Source organism: Panulirus ornatus, chromosome 56 (genome assembly GCF_036320965.1).
Source record: "Panulirus ornatus isolate Po-2019 chromosome 56, ASM3632096v1, whole genome shotgun sequence".
Taxonomy (NCBI): Eukaryota; Metazoa; Arthropoda; class Malacostraca; order Decapoda; family Palinuridae; genus Panulirus; species Panulirus ornatus.
The window spans coordinates 22201524-22222448 of record NC_092279.1 but is presented as its reverse complement, the minus strand read 5'-3'; the positions used below and the strand labels follow the sequence as shown (position 1 = coordinate 22222448).

The 20925-nt window shown below is 36.8% G+C and overlaps 1 protein-coding gene across 15 annotated transcripts in view; it reads left to right on the top strand.

The window, feature by feature from the left end:
• Positions 1 to 20925, top strand: part of Arms (Ankyrin repeat-rich membrane spanning) — a 640646-nt gene that overhangs the window by 558766 nt on the left and 60955 nt on the right. For all 15 annotated transcript variants that reach the window (XM_071694089.1, XM_071694090.1, XM_071694085.1 and 12 more), the window contains 16 exons: positions 1951 to 2169; positions 2329 to 2427; positions 2719 to 3015; positions 3393 to 3584; positions 3801 to 3962; positions 4195 to 4380; positions 4580 to 4712; positions 4997 to 5161; positions 5401 to 5608; positions 6665 to 6811; positions 7506 to 7654; positions 7797 to 8061; positions 8355 to 8577; positions 9625 to 9804; positions 15344 to 15475; positions 17535 to 17636. In XM_071694089.1, coding sequence (XP_071550190.1) covers positions 1951 to 2169; positions 2329 to 2427; positions 2719 to 3015; positions 3393 to 3584; positions 3801 to 3962; positions 4195 to 4380; positions 4580 to 4712; positions 4997 to 5161; positions 5401 to 5608; positions 6665 to 6811; positions 7506 to 7654; positions 7797 to 8061; positions 8355 to 8577; positions 9625 to 9804; positions 15344 to 15475; positions 17535 to 17636 — 2859 coding nt within the window. The remainder of the gene's footprint in view (positions 1 to 1950; positions 2170 to 2328; positions 2428 to 2718; positions 3016 to 3392; positions 3585 to 3800; positions 3963 to 4194; positions 4381 to 4579; positions 4713 to 4996; positions 5162 to 5400; positions 5609 to 6664; positions 6812 to 7505; positions 7655 to 7796; positions 8062 to 8354; positions 8578 to 9624; positions 9805 to 15343; positions 15476 to 17534; positions 17637 to 20925) is intronic.

Sequence of the window (20925 nt, the reverse complement as noted above, 5' to 3'; positions counted from 1 at the left end):
ATGCTGTTATAATTATGTTGGGTATACAGGTTATTTTGATCTATAGACTTTATGACCCCTTGCCGTGTTACGTAAATCATGGATGCAGACACTATGCGCACGCACCCTGTGAGGTAAAACGTACGGTGTATACGAATGTTGTCTGTGGAGTCTCGTTGTGAAAACTTTCGCGTCGACGAAGAAACTCACGGATAACATCAGAATATTTTGGCCTCGAACAAGAATTGCCTGATCTGATGGTGATACATCTTGTGATATGTCACAGTAGCCTTACATCATGGAAGGGTGTAACGGAATATCTTATTGATACGTAGTATTGTACGCACAATGACATCTGTGAAAACATGCTGATCGCTGGAGGCTTATATATAAGACTACTTCGTTGATGATTTGTTCTGAAGGGAGAATTGGGCCTTACTTTTATTTGAAAGCAAAGATTTTGATATGAAGTGAATCATACGCGTAAGAATATTTCATAGAATTAACTGATTTTTGATATGGTTCCTTTTCCAAAATAACGGACAGTTTAATAATTGTTTTCTTGTCATTCAAAAAAAAAGCGAGATTCGTAAATAGAACTGTATTAGTAAATTTATAAGTTTGTAGTATAAACTGTACTATTTTATATGTTTGTTCTTTAATAAGATACAGTAGTTGCAGTTCGCCTGTGAATTATGATAAATGATGAATATTATCACTTTTAAGAAAATATTTACTAAAGTTCAACGAAGAAAGTGCAATGAATTGCTTAAGCCACAGAAGACAAGCTTGCCTGCACAGAAAAGTCAAGTAATATCTTGTATTCATCTTGCATTAAGACTTGAAGAACTCTCATACCAGAATGCAGCCGTGCTGACTGGTCTAGCTGTTGGTGATTATCAAGGTCAGGGTCAGTCACAGACAGTGACGCTGAAAATCATCTTGATTGTCTTCTAGAACCCCCAACAAGTCTCTTTGATCCAACAACTGTTATAAAATACGGATGATGAAAAGCGAAAACAAAACAAAAAGGTACCTGTACAAGCAGTATCTTGAAACTGATTATCAAACTCATGTGATAATCTTGGAGTACCTTGTATGATCAGAGAAGAAAACTAGGATGGTAGTAATGAAAAGAATATCTTAGCTAGTGAAAGAATGAAGTTTCCCGTGAAATGACATAGTTTCTACAATTAAGTGTTCGATATATCTCTTCTTGGGATGATGTTTTCCATTCTTTATGCTTTGATGGCATTTATCCAAGCAACAAGCCTTCTTTTGTTTGGAGCATTTCCTCTCAGCATTCGTTAGAATAGCAAAGATTTATATTTTCCAGTTCTATTTCGTACATCCTACAGCTGAGGAACAAGGATTTTTTTTCATTTTTTTTTTTTTTTGTAAGACAAGCGATAATAAGTTTTGTAACACCGGACGAACTACGTACGACTCAGTGAAGCAGTGATAAAACGCAAATGTTATAGCGTTACGTTTTGCCCTACAGGATGCGCGCTCATCAGTTTGGGATGCGTTGGATGTAAACATTGGCAAGGGGTTTATATATAAATGTATGTATATATATATATATATATATATATATATATATATATATATATATATATATATATATATGTATGTATGTGTTTCCTGTTTAATGAAGCATCGCATTTAGATTTTATCTACATTGTACAGTGCATTCTTCATAAACTTGGCTCTAAATTTAGGCGTACGAGTGTCTAGTGCGCTAAAACAATTTTTTATCATAAGTTACATGTTAAGCAAGTTTTGTCATCATATTTTTCACACTTGTCCATTTTTGCACCTGCTTTTTTTTGTATATTTTTTCTGGCATTTCAATAAAAAGATAAAACAAAAAAAAAGTGCACCGCATCTTGTTTTCTCTACCAGAAGGCTTCATAACTTCCGTGAACTTCATACTTACACCTGGTCCCTGTTTGTTTTCTTCCCCTGCAGTCGGACCAGATGGTGTCGCTGAGCTTCAAGTCCTTGGAGTCTTACATCTCGGAGGACAACCTCACTGGCCTGCAAGCCTTCCTAGCCTCGCGCTCCGTGGTCATCGATGACAGGGACGAGAATGGCGCCACCGCCCTCATCTTCGCCGCCAGTAAGGGCAAACCAGACTTCTGCAATGAGTTAATCCTCCATGGGGCGGACGTCAATGCTGAGGACAATGTAAGTGATCACTTTCCTGGACTTGATAAGTACCAATTATATATTTTTGCTCATTATTAGCACTTAAAACTAAGCTCTAATTAGGATTATTTTTTTTTGTTTAATTAAATGGATTTGTAAGCATTTAATGGAGTTTAACCCGTATGGCTATGGTTCCAGGACCAGTGGTCTCCGGTCATCACAGCGGCCAAGGAGGGTCATGGGGAGACGCTGGCAACACTACTTGACCATGGCGCCAACATACATCACAAGGACATGGTGAGGCATATTATTATTTCCCCTATATATATATATATATATATATATATATATATATATATATATATATACACGTCATCCCCATTGTTTTTCTTGGCTAAGTTAGGATACAAACCTTATCTAGGCAAGCATAGTATAACATAGTCTACACGGCAAGCAAAGCACAGTCTAAAAAAGAATTAATGTAGATCCTCAGGTGATATAATGTAGTAAACCATAATGTGAATTGATCGCAAGCATGGAATCACAGTGTGAATTACTTGTATCCACGTATCTTCTACAATTCTTCAGGGCGGGTGGACGGCACTCATGTGGGCGTGCTACAAGGGCCACACCGCCCTGGCAAAGGTGCTCTTGGCACGCGGCGCCGACCCCAACACCCAGGGTCAGCATCACATGACCTCGCTGGTGTGGGCGGCGGGCCGGGGCCACACGGAGATTGTCCACGACCTTCTGGAGCACGGTGCTAAGGTCAACATTGGCGACAAGTTTGGGACGACGCCACTCATCTGGGCGTGTCGGAAAGGATACTACGAGATCGCCGAGGCCCTCCTACAGCACGGGGCCAATGTTGACGCTTCTGGCATGGTGAGCCTCCAATTCCCAGTGGTGATTTTAGCTATACATTCGTCTTCCTTAGACGTAATGCTTTGTATTAAGTGCTGGGTAATTTTTTTTTCCAGCAGTCCCAGTGTGTTGTGTACATTGACTATGGTAGAAATACAATTAAAAATGCTCAAGTTTAATGGAAACACAAGTGTTATACAGTAAGTACCGGCTATTGTTCGCTTCAAACTGAAACCTAGATAAGAACTGGGAATCACTGGTAACCATCAAGATTCTATTTTTTCTTTATTATTATTATTATCATTATTATTATTATTATTATTATTATTATTATTATTATTATTATTATTATCATCATCATCATTATTATTATGGCGATGACTCGTTCTTTATTTCAGTACTCTTGGACGCCACTACTGATGGCGACGCGTGGTAACTTTGTGGACCTTGTGCATCTGCTGTTGGAGCATCGACCCAACCTCAACGCCTTGGACAAAGATGGAGGCACGGCGCTCACCATAGCCTGTAAAGAAGGCTACACCGAGATCGCTAATGCCCTCCTCAGTGGTGGAGCGTATGTTAACATGCAGGTATGACACTCCATCCTTCCAGCCATACTTTTCATGTCCGCATGATTCTCATGTATACTGTTGACAGTGACGTGTATTTTCAAAAGGGAGCTTAGTTACCTATAACCGATATATCTTAGATATTATATATGGTAAGCTATTACATATAATGAGATAAAGTTTACCACTAGAAGAAAGGTGGTTTCGTAAATATGTCCCTTCCCCCTTGATCCACAGGACCGCAACAGGGACACTAATCTAATATATGCTGCGAGGGGCGGTCACCGAGCCGTAGTCGAAGCGCTGCTCAAGAAGTACTGTGATGTAGATATGGTCGGCAGGGAGAAAAAAACAGCATTATACTGGGCAGTCGAAAAAGGTCACACGGCAGTCGTAAAGGTATGTCGTCACATCGTCATAAGGTCACGCGGTAGCTGTAACAGGTGTGTCATATTTCTTGAGATATTCCATGGTCCCAAGAAATTATATGAATGGACACTTGATAGACTTATATTACGTCTGTTGTAATTGTGAAATTACCGTTAGGTCTTTATGAATAGAAGCTGTGTAATATTGATGTAAGGTATTACTCAAACCGGAATTTGTTTTGACTCTAAACCGTATTTGGCAGGTGCTCTTAAGTGCAAATCCAGACCTGGAACATACCACTAAAGACGGAGATACGTGCCTTCTGAGGGCGGTTAGAAACAAGAATTCAGAGGTGGTACAACTGTTAGTAGACAAGAAGGCTCGGGTGTCAGTAATAGATAAAAAAGGAGACACTGCCTTACATATTGCCATGAGGGGCCGTTCAAAGGTATGTAGCACTATGTTTATAAACTTTATGTAATGTAGGGAACTAGTCTTCTTGGAGCTTTGCATTGACATTTCGTTGTATATTGCACCTAGTTGGATTTCCTAGTAATGGAATATATGATTTTTCCGTGGATAATACTCTCAACATTTTCGACTTGGCGTTATTTGTGATTGTTGACTTTTTATGTGATTTATTACAGAGAATAGTAGAAATCCTGTTGAGAAATCCTAAAAATAGTCAATTGCTTTACCGTCCAAACCGAGCCGGCGAAACTCCATACAACATTGATCTATCAAACCAGAAGACCATCCTTGGACAAATTTTCGGAGCACGTAAGTTTCGTATTACGATTTCTTACTTAAGGTTTCATAGGAGAAAAAAATATTAACATGCATGATTGTGGGTGGATACGTCTCATTTATGTTGTTTCCTTGCCACTCTGATACATAGGTGAATATGTTTACTTACATTTATGTGGAATATTTATGTATTTGAAGTGCAAGACAATGAAACAGTTGTGATTGGATTATTGCACAAAAAATTTATGTAAGTAGACTTCTGGAAATGCTGTGAGGATGTGTGTGCTGTTCATGTTTCCCTCGTCTTTGCTCCTCAGGTCGTCTTAATACTAATGAAGATAATGAAAACATGTTAGGGTATGATCTGTACTCATCCTCAATGGCTGATATCCTCAGCGAGCCATCTCTTTCCATGCCCATATCTGTTGGACTTTACGCTAAGTGGGGTTCTGGCAAGTCTTTCCTCATTCGAAAACTTAAGGGTAAGCAGCTTACAATGAAGTCTTTTATTTTCGTGCTAAACTGTACTAGTTAGTAAGGTTTCATTATTCCACTCTCAAATCATCAGAATTATTCGTATTTAACAGGCCTGAAGTTTAATTGGTGCCCTGAAGAGTAAACCATTTGGATAAGTATAACTGATGATATATGGGAATATTCTTTTTTTACATTGGTAAAACATTCAACGTGTAAGTAAACAAAGACTAAATTTCTCCAACAGAGGAGATGGGGAGTTTTGCCCGTCAGTGGGTAGAGCCATTGTTTCAGTTCTCGCCACTAGTACTGCTGCTGGTGGTTCATCTGTCACTGTTGCTAGGACTCATCATCGCTGTGCCCACATTTTCCTGGGTGGTGGGTCTCGCTACGGGGGGCGGAGTCTTCCTCTTTTGTACTCTTATCCTTGTTGCAATTTGGCATGGCTCCAGGAGGTAAGTTGCTTTTACTGTTATTTTGGCAGAGAAGTGGGTATACAAGTTTATATATATATATATATATATATATATATATATATATATATATATATATATATATATATATATATATATATATATATATAAACCCTGACAATATCGAGAGGCAAGTAGCCTAACCTGTAAAATGCTAGGTCTCCGTGACTTTGGGTTTAAAGTGGCTGCCACAGATGATGCGGGGTTCGATTCTTGGGGTATAATGTACTGTGTACATGGTGGAGATACGTATGTAAATGCATATATAATTGTTTGCCCTCCTGCATTACTGGGAGACCACCTTCCTGGCGTGTCATGGAAGGTGAACAAAAGAGGCACTTTCTAAAAGCTGGAACAGAAGAAACCAAGCGAAAAGGCTCAGGCCGGGGTATCTGAACGTGTGTGGAAGTCTCGAGGAGGATAAAAAAAAAGGGAGATATATGGATTTATGGATGTTCTAGCTTTGAGTCGTTTGGAAATATCCTAGGTGTAAAGTCAGGGGTTACAATTGTGAGGGCGAGAGCCAAGGAAGGGGTAGCATTTTTGCTAAGGAGTAATTGTGGGAGTGTTTGAGTGTAAAGAAATGATCCCCAGACTGATTTGGGTAAAAATGGTAGCGGATTACAAAAGTAGTAAGTGAAGCCATTTCTTCGACTGTTTCTGTTGTTACTTCACTTATGCAGGAGGCGGTAAACAGGTATGAAGAAATCCACACACACACACACACACACACACAAGGCAGTGCATGTTGGCAGTTCACAAAAGTTTAAAAGGCTTGTTGATGACATGGAGAGTTAAGGAAACAACTGATAGATCTCTACATTTTTATGCTCCGAGACTTTCGTTTTCATGATAGGATTTTTTCTCGAACTTTTCCCTTTAACTTTGCCATTTTTATTTAGCTCTTAATATTATTTTACACTTATCAGATCTTCATCTGAGTTACGAAGCATAACTGCATGCATTAGTATGAATCCCTTTGTGATGTTTACAGCCGCACTTGGCTGACTTGCTAACTTTGGATATATCATCACCCAGGTATGATTTGCATATGTGGTACAGATGGAGTGTATCACTGGAAAAGCATATGGCAGCCTTCAAGCTGGTCTTACAAGTCATATTCTGCTCACCACCAGGAGCACAGTGGAAGGAATGGAAAGATGGAGTGCAAGCTCGGCCTCTCAAGTGAGTTATTCAAAAAAGATTAAGCAGTATTATTAGGTTTAGGATAGATATAATCATGCTTGGTAAATAGAAAAAAAGATATCTTTTTCCTTGCTATGTATCATTTTTGTTACATTGTGTGTGTATGCTCATGTGATGTGTGCATATTGTTTTTAAAGTTTTAGTGGATGTTGTGTATGGAAATAATGGACACTAATAACGACAGAAAGTGAGTAAGATTGAAGATGAAAATGAAGTGACACCAAAAGTGATGTTAAAGGATAGTGAAATGGAGTGTGCGGATGAGAATATTAAGTAAGGAGATCAGTGTGTGTTGTCTTCCTCGCTGAATGGTTAAATGTGGCACATTAGACACACACGTTCAAGTATTGCACTTATGAGATAAGATATGAGTAGCATATCACTAATAAATTAGATGATTCAGGATCTCATTACTTCCCTATATTCATCTTTTTGTTTCATTAACAATAAGGCCTTTATGAAGGTCCTTGATTCCACAGTCGTCGAACCTACAACTTTATAGATAGGATAATGAACTAACATTTGATTATTTCCCTCCTGTCATTGCATGCTTTGAAGGTCCTTGATTCCACAGTCGTCGAACCTACAACTTTATAGATAGGATAATGAACTAACATTTGATTATTTCCCTCCTGTCATTGCATGCTTTATTGATGATTATTCTTTTATAAAGGTTTATCTTCGCTGAAGGTGCAAAACCCAGCAGCACAGCCGCAGGGGAGAATTCAGTGGTACAAATGCTGGGTTCTCTCTTCGACATGGTAGAGCGAGAGTATGGCATGTTTGCGACTAGGTTCTACAGAGCCTTCCGACCTAAAGCTCGTGAGTCTTATTAATTATTACTCCACTTGATTGCTGTAGTAAAAGATAAGTTAGCACACTGAATGTTCATTCTGATAGCAAGATTCAAATGCTTTGAACTAGAAAATGCAAAGATAATCAACTCTATATGCTTTTAACACAGAGGTCTCATCCTCCCCATGGAAGTACCGTCGCCTTTGTGGTATTCCTTACATCGTCATCTTCTTCGTCACACTTATCTGTCTGCTGATAGTTGGAGTAATAGCGGGGCTCTTTGGGTTCCATGCTGAAACTCCTTTTAATGAGGAAGAGGAAGAAATGTCCTTGCAAGCTATAGACAACTCAAAAAGTGATGATGATGATGATAAAAATGATGAGGATGATGATGTCAGTGGAGAATCAAGTGAAGAAATCGAGTATATTGACATGTAAGTATCTTCAAGTTTTTTTTTTTTCATAGACGTACAACGTGATTTTCTAAAGTCTTTTTCTTAAAGCTAACTTTAAATCTTTTTTTATAAGAATTTTTACCATCGGTAACTTTTATCATACCATTTCTTTATATCGAGTAACATGTAGTTCCTGTTAGAGTATCATACATTGAAATTAACTTTCATATGACTCTATAATAGAGAATGTAAAAAGACTGGAAGTGAAACTTTAAAAGAAAACAGTATAGAATACACATGTATTTGTGTTTATTATTTTATCTCCCCACTAGACGGCCGTATCATGGACAGTTAATGAACCCTCTGCTAATTACTTTGGGTGTGCTGGTAGCTGTGGTAGTGGTTGCTAATCTACACACCCTGGCTCGTATGGTGGTCTCCCTTATGTTCTCCCACCGGCGACATCTCCTCCGTGCTGTGGCAAAGCTTGATACTATTAAGGCCGAGGGTTACTTACTAACACTCAAGAGTGAGGTCGACCTTATGGTGGATATGGTAAGCAAAAAAATCTGCTTATGATTAATGAGATAAGTATCTCTTATTGCCAGACTACAGCACAGTTACTTAGAAATTACTGATATGCCATTCCTCTAGCTTGATTTGTTGATTGTTGCACACATTTAGTTTTCAACCTGTAAATGGTATAAGTTAAGCAGTCGAGAGTTTTTGAAGTGCAGTTTGTATACTTTTCTGATTCTAGAATATATATATATATATATATATATATATATATATATATATATATATATATATATATATATTAATGATGTGTATGGTGATTGAGATGAGATCAGCTTTATATTATTTGTGTTCAGGGTGGTGATGAGATAGTATTGCACCATTATGTTTGATAAGTATATTTGTGATGAAATTGTAAAGGGAAAGTTCTTGTATCTGTTTAGCCCATTTCTGAATAAGAATTTTTCTACTCCGATTTCAGAATGTAATCTCATGCTAACTGTGAAACAAAGGTAAAGAGTGGTATTCACTAAGATGAGCTAAGGGCTGGTTATTCTGTAATATCAAAGTCCTGGCTCAGATTATTACATCTTGCCATGAAGAATCCATCCATGAATAATTGAGGCAATACAATTGTTAGTTTATTATCATAATCCCTTTTTTTTTTAGCATCACTTGTCCAGTTTGACAATGTAGCTTATCATTCATAACTCTTGGGTACTTTTTAAAGAAAAATATATTTTTGTGGTTCTTAGGGTGTTTTTATGGTGTCTTTTAACGTGAAGTAAGCAGAGTCATATGGTACATAATTCCACACATTATCATATAAATTTTGAAGACTTCATATTATTGATATTATTATTTGCATTTTGTTAAGGTCATACAAGAAGTGAGTCACAGAAGCTACTTATTTAACCTTAAAGATAACTTTGCAGATTTATGAGTAAATGTGAATTATTTTGTCTTGAGTAGTTGGAGTTATTGCAAATTTCATCACTATTATTTTCTTTTCAGATGATTTCATATCTAGCTTTATCAAGTCACTGTGTTGACAAACCTGTAACTTTATTTCTAACATGTTAGGTGAAGTGCTTGGATGCGTTCACATCCCAGCAGACACGTCTAGTTGTGGTGGTGGATGGTCTTGACAGCTGTGAGCAAGAGAAGGTTCTCTCTGTTCTTGATGCTGTCCACACCCTTTTCACGGACAATTCAGCACCTTTCATCATCCTTCTTGCCATCGATCCTCATATCATCACCAGAGTAAGTTTTGATAGTAGCATCGTCTGTCACCTTACAGTCCTTCACTGATTGCTTCATGGTTTAGCAAAAGTCATTATCATGCCTCACTTGTCACCAAGACTTAAGTTGTAAGACTTTTCAGTTTATGCTATGAGTTATTTACATTTTTGTAATCACTTCTCATCCATGCATGTCTGCTACATGTCAAGAAGTTTTATAATGCTACTGTTATTAGTCAGTTTTGTTTGTGTTTGATTACCCTTAAAAACTATAAATCTCCTCATGGCTATTTTAGGTCATCGTTCATCATTGTGTTACTTTGCTCCTATCTCTGGTTTTATATGTTTTTGTAATTGTAATCAGTCATGGTATGCTGATCATGTCACCTTTCATCTCTAAAGATATTTATATCCATGTTATTCTTGATCATGTCACATTTTAAGGTTTTTCTTATAAGTAACTGATAACCTTTGTCTGCTTTTAGTGATACTCAGATACATTTACCCATCACAAGTATGATAAGTGTCTGTAAGCTTTATGACAGATGTACTATGTATTAAAAGTACTTCTGAAAGATATTATATATAGTAACTACTAGCTGTACTTTAGATATCAATGCAGGTGATAGACATCAATAAAGAATTTTAAACTCTCCCCAACATACCATCATCTACAAGATAAATGACACCACCCTCTACAGCAAAGATTATATGGTTAACCAATTTCACAGCTGGCCAAAGTGGCAGAGTCACTTACAATGGCTTCTTTAAAGCTCTTACTCTCTACAGTGGAATTTCCTTAGTAGTAGTTCTTTCCCCAATCCTTTTCAGTATCTTCCTACATGACCTCCCATTAACCCTAGAAGACCACAATGTGAAGGTCCTTTTATATGCAGATGACCTCACAGCCATCACTCCCAGAACCTTTGCCCCCCTCTCCCACCCTATGACTTGCTTCTGCTTCCATGGTTCCATTCACTGCCAAGTCCACTCCCAGATATCTGAAACACTTCACTTCCTCCAATTTTTCTCCAGTCCAACTTACATCCCAATTGACTTGTCCCTCAACCTTACTGAACCTAATAATCCATAAATAAATTAAACAACCATGGGGACATCACACACCCCTGATATTTTGTTGGGAGAGTGTGGGGCAATTGAACAGTAAGTGTTCACTGTCTTCATTGTGATGCATTGTGGGCATGAAGGGTCTTGAGATATGCTGAATTAGTGTTTGCATTGTTGTAGGGATGGGTGATGTCTAGAGCGTAAATGGAAAAGTGAAACTTATGTTTACCTGGGGAGTGTGGTTTCAGATGGTTTTATGTCTGGTGAAGTGGTGTTTAAGAATGAATATATATATAATTACCCCAGGCCACTCTCTTAGAGGGTCCTGTTGTCACCCTAGGACCCTTTCTGGGAAGCTAGTTCATCTCCAGCATTATGCCACACTCAGTAGCAGGGACAGGAAGGACTCCTCTGAGGCAAAATCGTCTTTGACGAGGCTGTACTCTTTTCATCAAAAGATGATGATACAGCCTCACCAAAGGTGACTTTTCTCTCACCATTTAACCTCAAGCAGACAGAGTCTGATAACAGCTATAGCATGTAGGTTTGTCAGTTTTTCTTCAAAATTGGATCTGTTAATTCTGTAGCAGGTATCTCACAAGATGTGTTTTCTTGCATTTTAGTATACTAATACTCTAGCCTCAGAAGAATGGATATTTCTTATAGTATTAACAGTCCTAGTAAAATTTTGAAGTTCAGTGTGAAAAACTATATGTATACATGAGGTGAAATGGTAGTCTTATCCTCACAATAAAGATGAAGGCTATTTGTAATGTTTTGATAATGCTCACTTGGTTTGTAAGGAAGATCTTGTAAGTGTCACTTAAGTGAAATGTTTATCACAATAATTCAGAATTAAAAAACATATTTACCTTACTTGCATTTCTGTGATGAAGGAATGAAGCCATTCTTAGAAATGTATTTCATAATTAATAAATAAGAACAATAGTGCACTGCCAGCTTAATTTTGTCAGGAATTAGATTTATTTTGATAAAAGTAGAGTCTTTGATGTAGGAGACTGCTTGGCTTTTGTCAACTATAGAAGCATTTGTGCTCATGAAGTAAAGGAGTTTGTTTTCCTGTGGACAGCTCTTTTCTTTGATTACCTTCACTGTATGATTTCTCTTAAGGGCCTATTACACATTTTTAGATTCCAGTTGTCCTTGCGTTTGTCTTGAGATTGGTACAGTTGGCAGTTCATGACAGAAAAAAGTAGCTTCCCATGGTGTGTGACACAGATGAGAGAAAAATGATATTTACAGCTCACTACTTAATGAATAACAAGAAATAAAAAATGTAGTCTTTACACTCACAATTCTCAATATTCATTATGCTTTAATTAAGTATTGGATGAAGTGGCTAAACAACTGGTAAGCCAAATGCAACAAACATAGTATTGTCATTGAATGAAATGTTTGTTAAGAACCTAGATTACACAGGGTGAGATTTTTTATGATACTTTTGTACATCAAGTTCCGTAGGGAATTAAAATACAAATATTTGTAAACTTGTACTTCACTTGATATTCTGATTAACAAATAACAAAATAAATTATGTTGATGCCAAATGGGGAACCACATTCCTCAGAGTCTAGATATTTCCGTCTGTTTACAAGTATTGCATGAAAGAAAAAAATCATGAATACTTTAGTTGGTTCTTTTTATGGATGAATTTCATCCTCTTGATATGCCAGTGGCTATAGCATAGCACTTTACTTTCTTTTATAATGATTGATGAGATAGCTCAAGGGGAGTGGGGAAAGAGTGGAAGATATTCAGGGGACCAATGCTTACGTGTCCAGTAAATGAGGCCATTGTTAGTTTGTTCCTGACAGTACCTCACTAAGGTGGGAAAAGCAAGTATGCATTAAAAGAAAAAGAAGAAGAGATGCAAATAAGCAAATCTTAAGCCTTTGCATATATTTCAGTGGAAAATTTTTTTACTCTTTATCTCCAATTGCATTTCCCATCTCAGTGAGGTAACATCATAAACATATGAAGAAAGATAGATCGTTTCCACTTTTCAGTCTTTTGATGGCTTCCCTTACTTCAGCTTTTATCTTGCTTTCCTCCTCTTTCTTGTACTTTGCCCTTTTATATAACTGCTAACACAGTCCACATTTTTCTACACGATTTTATCTATACTGCAAGTAGGTGATGGATGCTTTATGTATTTGATAGAACTTGCAGAATTTTACATTACATCTTTTGAACATTGCTTGTGGGCCCGTAAATAGTTGAGAATGTAGAAATGAATTATAGCTGAAATGTTTGACAGTTTTTTGTATATGAAGCCCTTCTTTAGATATGGAAAACCTGGTGTGATATGAGAAGATATAAAAGTTAATCATCATCCATCAAATTTTTTAAGGAAGATGCTAAACGAACCTCCTTTTTTTGTGAATATGGGAAGAGGCTTGTATGGTATAGCTATAAAAAGATTTTCTTAATGACATAAGAGTACAGTTTAAGATTGATGTCCCCACACGCCCTAATACATAGCCTGTTTATCACTGCTGCTGCTGTAGGCCGTGGTAGCCTCGAGACAGCAGAAGGTACAGAGGGGACACAGACCCATGGTATATATTGTCAATGGCGAACCTTACCCTTGTCGTCTAGACACATAGTGGCGGGGACTTCTGCACCTGCCAGGAATGTCCATGTATATGTTGTAGAATTTTAGCTTGTAGTTTATCTACCTTTCATATCTTCTATTAGGAAAATTTTGCTCCTGAGTGACAGCTGCTTGTAATAACAGTGGTAGAATATGTTTGTGTCACAGAGGCTAAGTTTCCATTTGTATTAGTTGTCACTTAAATGCCTGTTAGAAACAATCTCCTTACACCTGTGTTTTGAATGAATCCATTGCCCAAAAATTTTATTATAGTGTACTATATTGTTATTGGTCTTTAACCAGACAATTCTGTTTGAATGTAGAAAATATCTTGGTCTGTAAATAAACACAGTAAGATTTTCTTGCAAATGAAATGTTATGATTCACAATAACATACATAATGAGAGATAATTGACTAATACAGTTTCTGTATGTCAGACTATGAAATTGTGTTGTTGATAAACATTCAAATCAAAATTTAGCCTCTGAAAGACCAGTGAATATTGCTGTGCACGTCATGCTATAATGGGACTGAATGCCCTGAGGTTTTGCCATCCTTTTTAGGGATTCTTTCAGTTGTTGCTCAGATCCTAGCTAACCAAAAAATTTTCTCCAAAATTTTTTCGATTGAGTACATTGCACTGCTAATGTTATTGTTGTAAATGTCCTTCCTACTTGGTCTATGGTCCAGCTAGTTTGAAAGTGAGAAAAGAATTAGAGTTGCCATTTTAGGAGAACTAGTTTTTTGGAAAGCTAGGTCCTGAAAAATCTAGGGATGTTTATAATTGTTACATTAAACAGTGCATGTTTTCCTTTGCATACTTGCAATATTAGCTCTTTGGATGGTAGAATTTTCCTAAATAAGATTCTGCAACACATTACTTTTTTCTGCATTACAACTCATGCACATGTATGTTGAATTAGCCTTAACCTTATGCTGACTATTCTTTTCATATCTTATTTGCTAACAAGTAAGTAACCCTGTGATATTTTCAGTAACTTTCAGTATTTTTAACCTCCAGTATATCACTTTTCTTATACTGCTCTGTCTTGTTTTACCAATAGAGAATATTTATTTTAGCTATAACCAGTAAGACTCTGCAGCATCTTATCATTTTGTCTGCATTATAACTCACACTTTTTATGCTAATGATTCACCCTCAGCCCTTAATATGCTTATCCCTCCACTTTTTATTGATTAACTGATAATTATTATAAAGTAATTTTAGTAATAGGTTTAATGAATTTCTTACCATTAACATAGCATACATCACTTATTGCACCACTTTCTCTTGTTTCTCAAAATATGAATATGGTTATAACTAAAACTAAAACTAATTCCTTCTGGTAGTACTGACTATAGTGTTCCTTTTAAGGAAGATATGATTACCTGAATCTGTAAAGTTTAACTCAGGTTCATGCTGAAATACATGGGCATGCAAATATGGAGGCACTACCTGTAATTCACACAGTGATATCTATGCAATGCTTTATTTGGGGAATGGGTTCCCAAGTGCATCTAAATTGATTATTTCATCCCTGCCATATTCTCCACAAGATGATGTATCAATTTTTGTAGGTATATATTCATGATATTGTATTGATGATACATATGTTTACTTACTTATGAAAACCTGGTATTTTTCTCCTTTGGCAAACATAATGGTGCATTTTCACCAAAAGTTTTGCAAAGGAAGCATCAGACATTCATACTGCTGGTATTTTTTTGTTGGGTAATTGGTAGTTTGGCACAGGAACTCTTAACTGACTTATGTGTTTTTACCAAGCATAAGTATCCTGATGATGAAGAATTGGTTTGGCCTCCTGTTGTGTCTAGCAAGAATTTCATTAACAGTTATATTGTTACCTTCCCAACTAGGCTATAGAGCTTCATGTCCATCGGGTGTTTAACGAGTCATCCATTAGTGGCCATGACTACCTAAGGAACATTGTCCACCTGCCTTTCTATCTTCAGAATTCAGGACTTCGTAAAGTGAAGCAAGCCCAGCAGGTATGCTAAGTGACTTTTTAGGTTCTAGATCACTGATGATATTTTCTTTTGTGTATCTTTAGTTACTAAAGGGATGCTGATGCAAGGGAAGACCTAATAAATAGTCTTGTGACTGTATATGTCCATTCTTTTATTACACTGTTTTCTGACTGCATTTTTTTTTAACCAGCTGGTCATCTAATCATACAGTTTTGAATTGTTTGCAGGCTAACAGAAGTTATTGATCAGCATCTAAGTAATCAGTAATCATTTCCATACTTTTTAATGTTCATCTGCTATTTGTGCTTTTCCTTTTTGAATCTATTAAATCTCATTATTATAAGTAATTTAGATGGACTGAACCAGGGCATGTGAAGCATCTGGGGTAAACCATGGAAAGGTCTGTGGTTTCAGTGCATTACACATGAAAGCTAGAGACTGAGTGTGAACGAATGTGGCCTTTTTTGTCTGTTTTCCTGGTGCTACCTCACTGAAGCGGGGGGTAGCAATGCTATTTCTTGGGTGGCAGGATAGTGACATGAATGGATGAAGGCAAGCATGAATATGGGCATGTGTATATATGTGTATGTGTGTATGTATATGTTGATATGTATGTGTGCTTGTATGGGCATTTATGTAATTATATGTGTATATGATCAGATGGTCCATTCTTTGTCTGTTTCTTGGCACTACCTCGATGACATGGGAAACGGCAATCAGGTATGATGAATAAATGAATAGATGTAGGTGTCAAAACTCAACTTGTCCAACTCCCACATGAGCGAAGTATTTCCTATTTCCAACCTCCTCTTGCCATAACCTGCCTCTTTTTTCAACACTTCAACAAGACCAGTGGGAGGAAGGCAGAGTTATCCTAAAATTTGGTTGTCCACATTCCTTGGAAGGTACTCTTTTCTCACATCAATAATGTGTGGAAGCAAAGAAATGTTTGTAAAAGTGTACTTGATACTTCATGAAAATAGCAAATATAAACTTAACTCCTTTGCAGGGTAACTCCTTATGAGATACTGCTGGACACGCTGGTGTGACTCAGTAACATTCCATGAGAGTAGAGTAGTCAAGCAGTCTTCTTATATCCCTAAAGTCAGTTTTTTCATTAGTATAAGGTGGCAACATTTTGTAGGGGTTATATTTTGGCAAGCATGAATAGCATTTTAGGCATTAGAAATTAGTATGAAAAGCCCAAATTGTCCATACAGTAATTCCCAAAAGTGACCCAAGTGCTGCCAGGGCTTGGACAATTTGCAGAGGGTCTCCCTTATGAGAAAGTTAATAACTTTGAACTAAGTGTAAAGATGTGTTTAAAGATTCATAATGAAGCTTTATTGAACTAAGTGTAAAGATGTGTTTAAAGACTCATAAGGAAGTTCATAAAGCTAACTGAACACCATTTTAGATGCACACTCTCTGAAGCACAAAGGACAACTGCAGGCTAATTCAAGGCAAGCTGAATCTAAATCCTTGTTGGAGGAGCATCAATTTCAGCTTAATTAGAAAATAAGTGTGAGGGAAGGGAATCCCACATTACTTATGAAACAGGGTGACTGTTCCTCAAGTATGGGGCTAGCATAAACAAAATGGATGAGGGCTTCACCTTACATCGTAAAACTATGCAGGGAAATATTATAGAGTTAAACTTCCAAGTTCAATTTGAAAATATATTTTTTTTTCTTTTTTTTTTCTTTTTTCTTTTTTTTTTAATGACAAGCTTAGCCAAAAAGAACTAGTGGCAATTAAGCAGAATGCAAGTGCAAACTTTTTGTGTTCGGTATGCTGACCATTGGATGAAGGAAGTTATCAATGTGATGAATGTTACAACAGTTGCTTTTAGGAAGATGAAAAAAATGATATGTGCAATGCGTGTAAGGAATAATGCCACCAGTCTTAAATGTGGTTCTCACCAAACAGGGGAAATCTTCTATTGTTAAACATAGAAATATATTGTGTTATCAAGGGAACAGATATATTAAAGTTATCAACATGTGAACAAAACAAGTGTAGGCACTAATTATCAGATTGCCCCCTTTCTTCTAATATCATGGTCTTATTTTTGGCACAGGCAGCAGAAAGAATAAAGTGTCGCTCCCAGAACACATGGTTGGAGGTGGAAACAGATTCTGTAAGCATTGCTACCACATCAGCCATGGGTGGCATCAGCCATGTAAGTAAATAAGCTTTCACTTATACAAACAGTGTGCTGGGTGCATGAATCAAGCTGCTGCTTTATGATTGGAAGTCAGGAATATAAAGATTGGTAGGGTTGTGATTTAGGTCATGCTGTTTCAACTTTGAATTATGATATGTGAAACTGGAGTTTAGGGATTAGATATAACATCATATTAACCACTAACATTTTGAGTTAGGTGATACAGGTGAAATTGGTTTTTTAGTTGCGTCCTGCATAAAAGGACAGTTTTATGCTTATTTGTTGGAGAAATAGTGTGTGTAGTATAAGTCTGCATGGTAGTGAAAAACTAGACACCATAAAAGTATTTAGATATTTGAGATGAATTTTCCATATGGTTAACAGTCTAAAAGTAGGTAAAGATAGACTAATGTAAAAAGATGCACTAAAGGATATCTGAGAACTTAGGTGAGTGAAATGCAAACAAAAATGGAATACACAAGCTTTCATGAATGTTTTAAATCATCTGGTGAAGAAAATCAAATCCTAGAATTCTTTTTGGTTCTTTTTTATGAACTTAGAAGTCTAGGATTTCAGGATTGAAAATTAAAAGTAGGAAAGATAAACAACCGGTGCAGTATTTTAGGAATAAAGACAAGTGATAGTGTAAGAAAAGAAAATATGGGATAGAGAGATAGAGTTAGGAAAACCTCATATATTGTAGCCAAAAGTTTGTAAAGGTGATACGGTGAAGTAGAAATGTGTGACAGTTGATGGATTAGTGAAGATTTGTTGCTGTGTGGTTGATTTAGGGGAGAAGAGGCACACTGCACAAGAGGTGGATGAGGTGAATAAGTCACTGAGATTAAGAGCCCTGTATGTCAGTTTATGCTGACAAAGGAGTAGCAGGAGTAAGCATGCAGTCCAGTTTTATTAACTGAAACAGCAGAAGAGTTACTTCAGTTGTAAGTCTCACTTAATGGTTTGCTGTAGTTAAGACTGAGATGTGTTGTTTAGTCATGAAATTTCAGATGTACTTCATTCTATTCAGTATTTATACTGGACTGATTTTTGAATGAGGCAGCATGAAAAATTAAGTAACTCATGTTGAAATAATCTAAATCAAGCTTGATGCCAGTTTTTGTTTAAATTAGATAAGGTTATGCATGGGCTGTATCAAATCCCAAAATGTGGTTAATACAATAAGGCAAGACCAACCGTTTTTCTCATGATATTTTCTAGAGTGCATTTTTTTCTATTTTCATGGTCTTACTAGCTTCAGTAGTTACTGTTATGCCTGTTTTGATGTTGATTTCCATGTGTAAAGAAACCTGCTTTACATAATAGTTGATAATAGATACTTTTTCCCAGTATTTTAATTTACTTTGATTTCTGCATAAACCATGCACAGACTAATGTGACATATCAATATTTTTGCTGAAAAATATTTTGTAATATAACATGTCGTTTGCCCTTTGGTAGTCAAACATTACCAGACTGATAGGGGACAAACTCCTCCTAACTCTCGACACTTGTTAGAAATGCAGTTTATGACTTAACACACATATTTGGTGCGCATGTGAAGGCATTATGTACTGAAAATGTCCAGTTATCCGACTTCTAGGTATGCTCTTATTCCAAATATCCATCACAGTTCATCCAGATCTGATAATGAGCAATTATCCATCAAAAGTCCTGTTATTCAAATTTTAGACCCCCTGAGAAGAACTTTTTCAGTCTTTCATATGTTGGCCACTAGATGTGCTGTTCATCAAGCATCTATAGTTGTTTATATATGCATTGTTAACATCTTTCACTTTATCTACACTCATTGGCACTAGGCATGATATGTCATCCTCTCACAGTGTCAGTTAAAAGCAGTACTTCTGCAGTATCATGTTTGTTAAAAAGCAGAAATTCAGCACTCTAAAACACGTTGAAGAAAGGTGAGTGTTGGGCTGTACTGTGACATGAGTTTGACGTACATAGGTATGATAAATTTAGTGGAGGCTCCTTGCATGCATAAGTGTTGCAGAACGTTAAGAAGAAGTGTTCTGATATTTCTTTAACTCTTCCATTCTTAACCCTAGGTGTTACTGGCTGTGCTTGCACAAGAAATGTCACCTTTAGCAGGGTAGTATCACTGGGAGTAAAGTCTTGTCAAAGAACTCAATCAAAGGTAGCCTACATTTTCCTGTACTGGAAGTAGTACAGCCTTGTGCTGCAGGAGCCTTTAGAAAGAGGTCTGTGGTAACACCAGTAATCTTTCTAGATATTGGTCCTGGTGTGATTATGAATAAATGAAGGAAGATCCTAACTCCATACAACATATGATTTACCTGTAGAGTCCCATTCATGTCTGTCCGCAGTCTGAATTTTTCTGCTTGTATCTGAAGGAGCCATGGGTTCCTTTACTGCCTAGAGGCATGTATAGGTTCCAGTTGTCACTTCAACTCTAGATTGCATGCAGATATATCTGCAAGGCTCATTTCCTAGAGGAAACCCTACTTGGGTTCCAACCCTACTACACAATGTAAAAAAAGGAAATTTTTTGATGTTCAGGTGATGACAACAGTTATTTCAACATATCAGGAAATCATGAGGATTTGTTTTTTAATTACATTATGATATTAGTGGCAGAATCATTTTCCAAGCAAAGCAGAGAAAAATGAAACAGGAGGAGGATGCAGTAGATCTTAGAGAGCATAGTAGATATAAATGGCTGCAGCACACCAAGATTTAAGTGCCAAGGTGTCATGCCATGGATTAAATGCTTGCAACCTACTTGGTTCAAATGTTTGTGGTTCTGTTAATGGCTCAGATTTATACTTTATATACGTGTTGCAATTATTGGAGATATTTCTTAGGCTGTGTGAGAATGTTTTCAAGATGGTCAGGACTGAAAAGGTTCATACAGTATCAGCAATAATGTAAGGGTATCCAATTTCACATGTCCCAAAATGGTCGGATGATTGCACTTTTACTGTATATGATCACAGTTTATGACCATTTTTATTGCTTAATCACTTTTGAAATCTCAAGCACGGTTTTGATTCATATGACTATTCATATAACTGTTTTACAGTAAAGGACTTTCTACATACAGGTGATTTGCAGTTAAGTGGTTCATTTACGTTGCGAAAGCAAATTTTTTGTTTCTCTGTTTCGCAGTTGACTTTTTCATGCTTTCACAATGTTCAAACGTGACTTTTCTTACCATTCAGTCGACTGATGTACATTTACTGATCTATGCAAACAGGTGAGCTGCACCTGACCTTTCCAGTCATCCTGTTGATGTTAGTTCAGAAGCCCCAAAGTTGATACA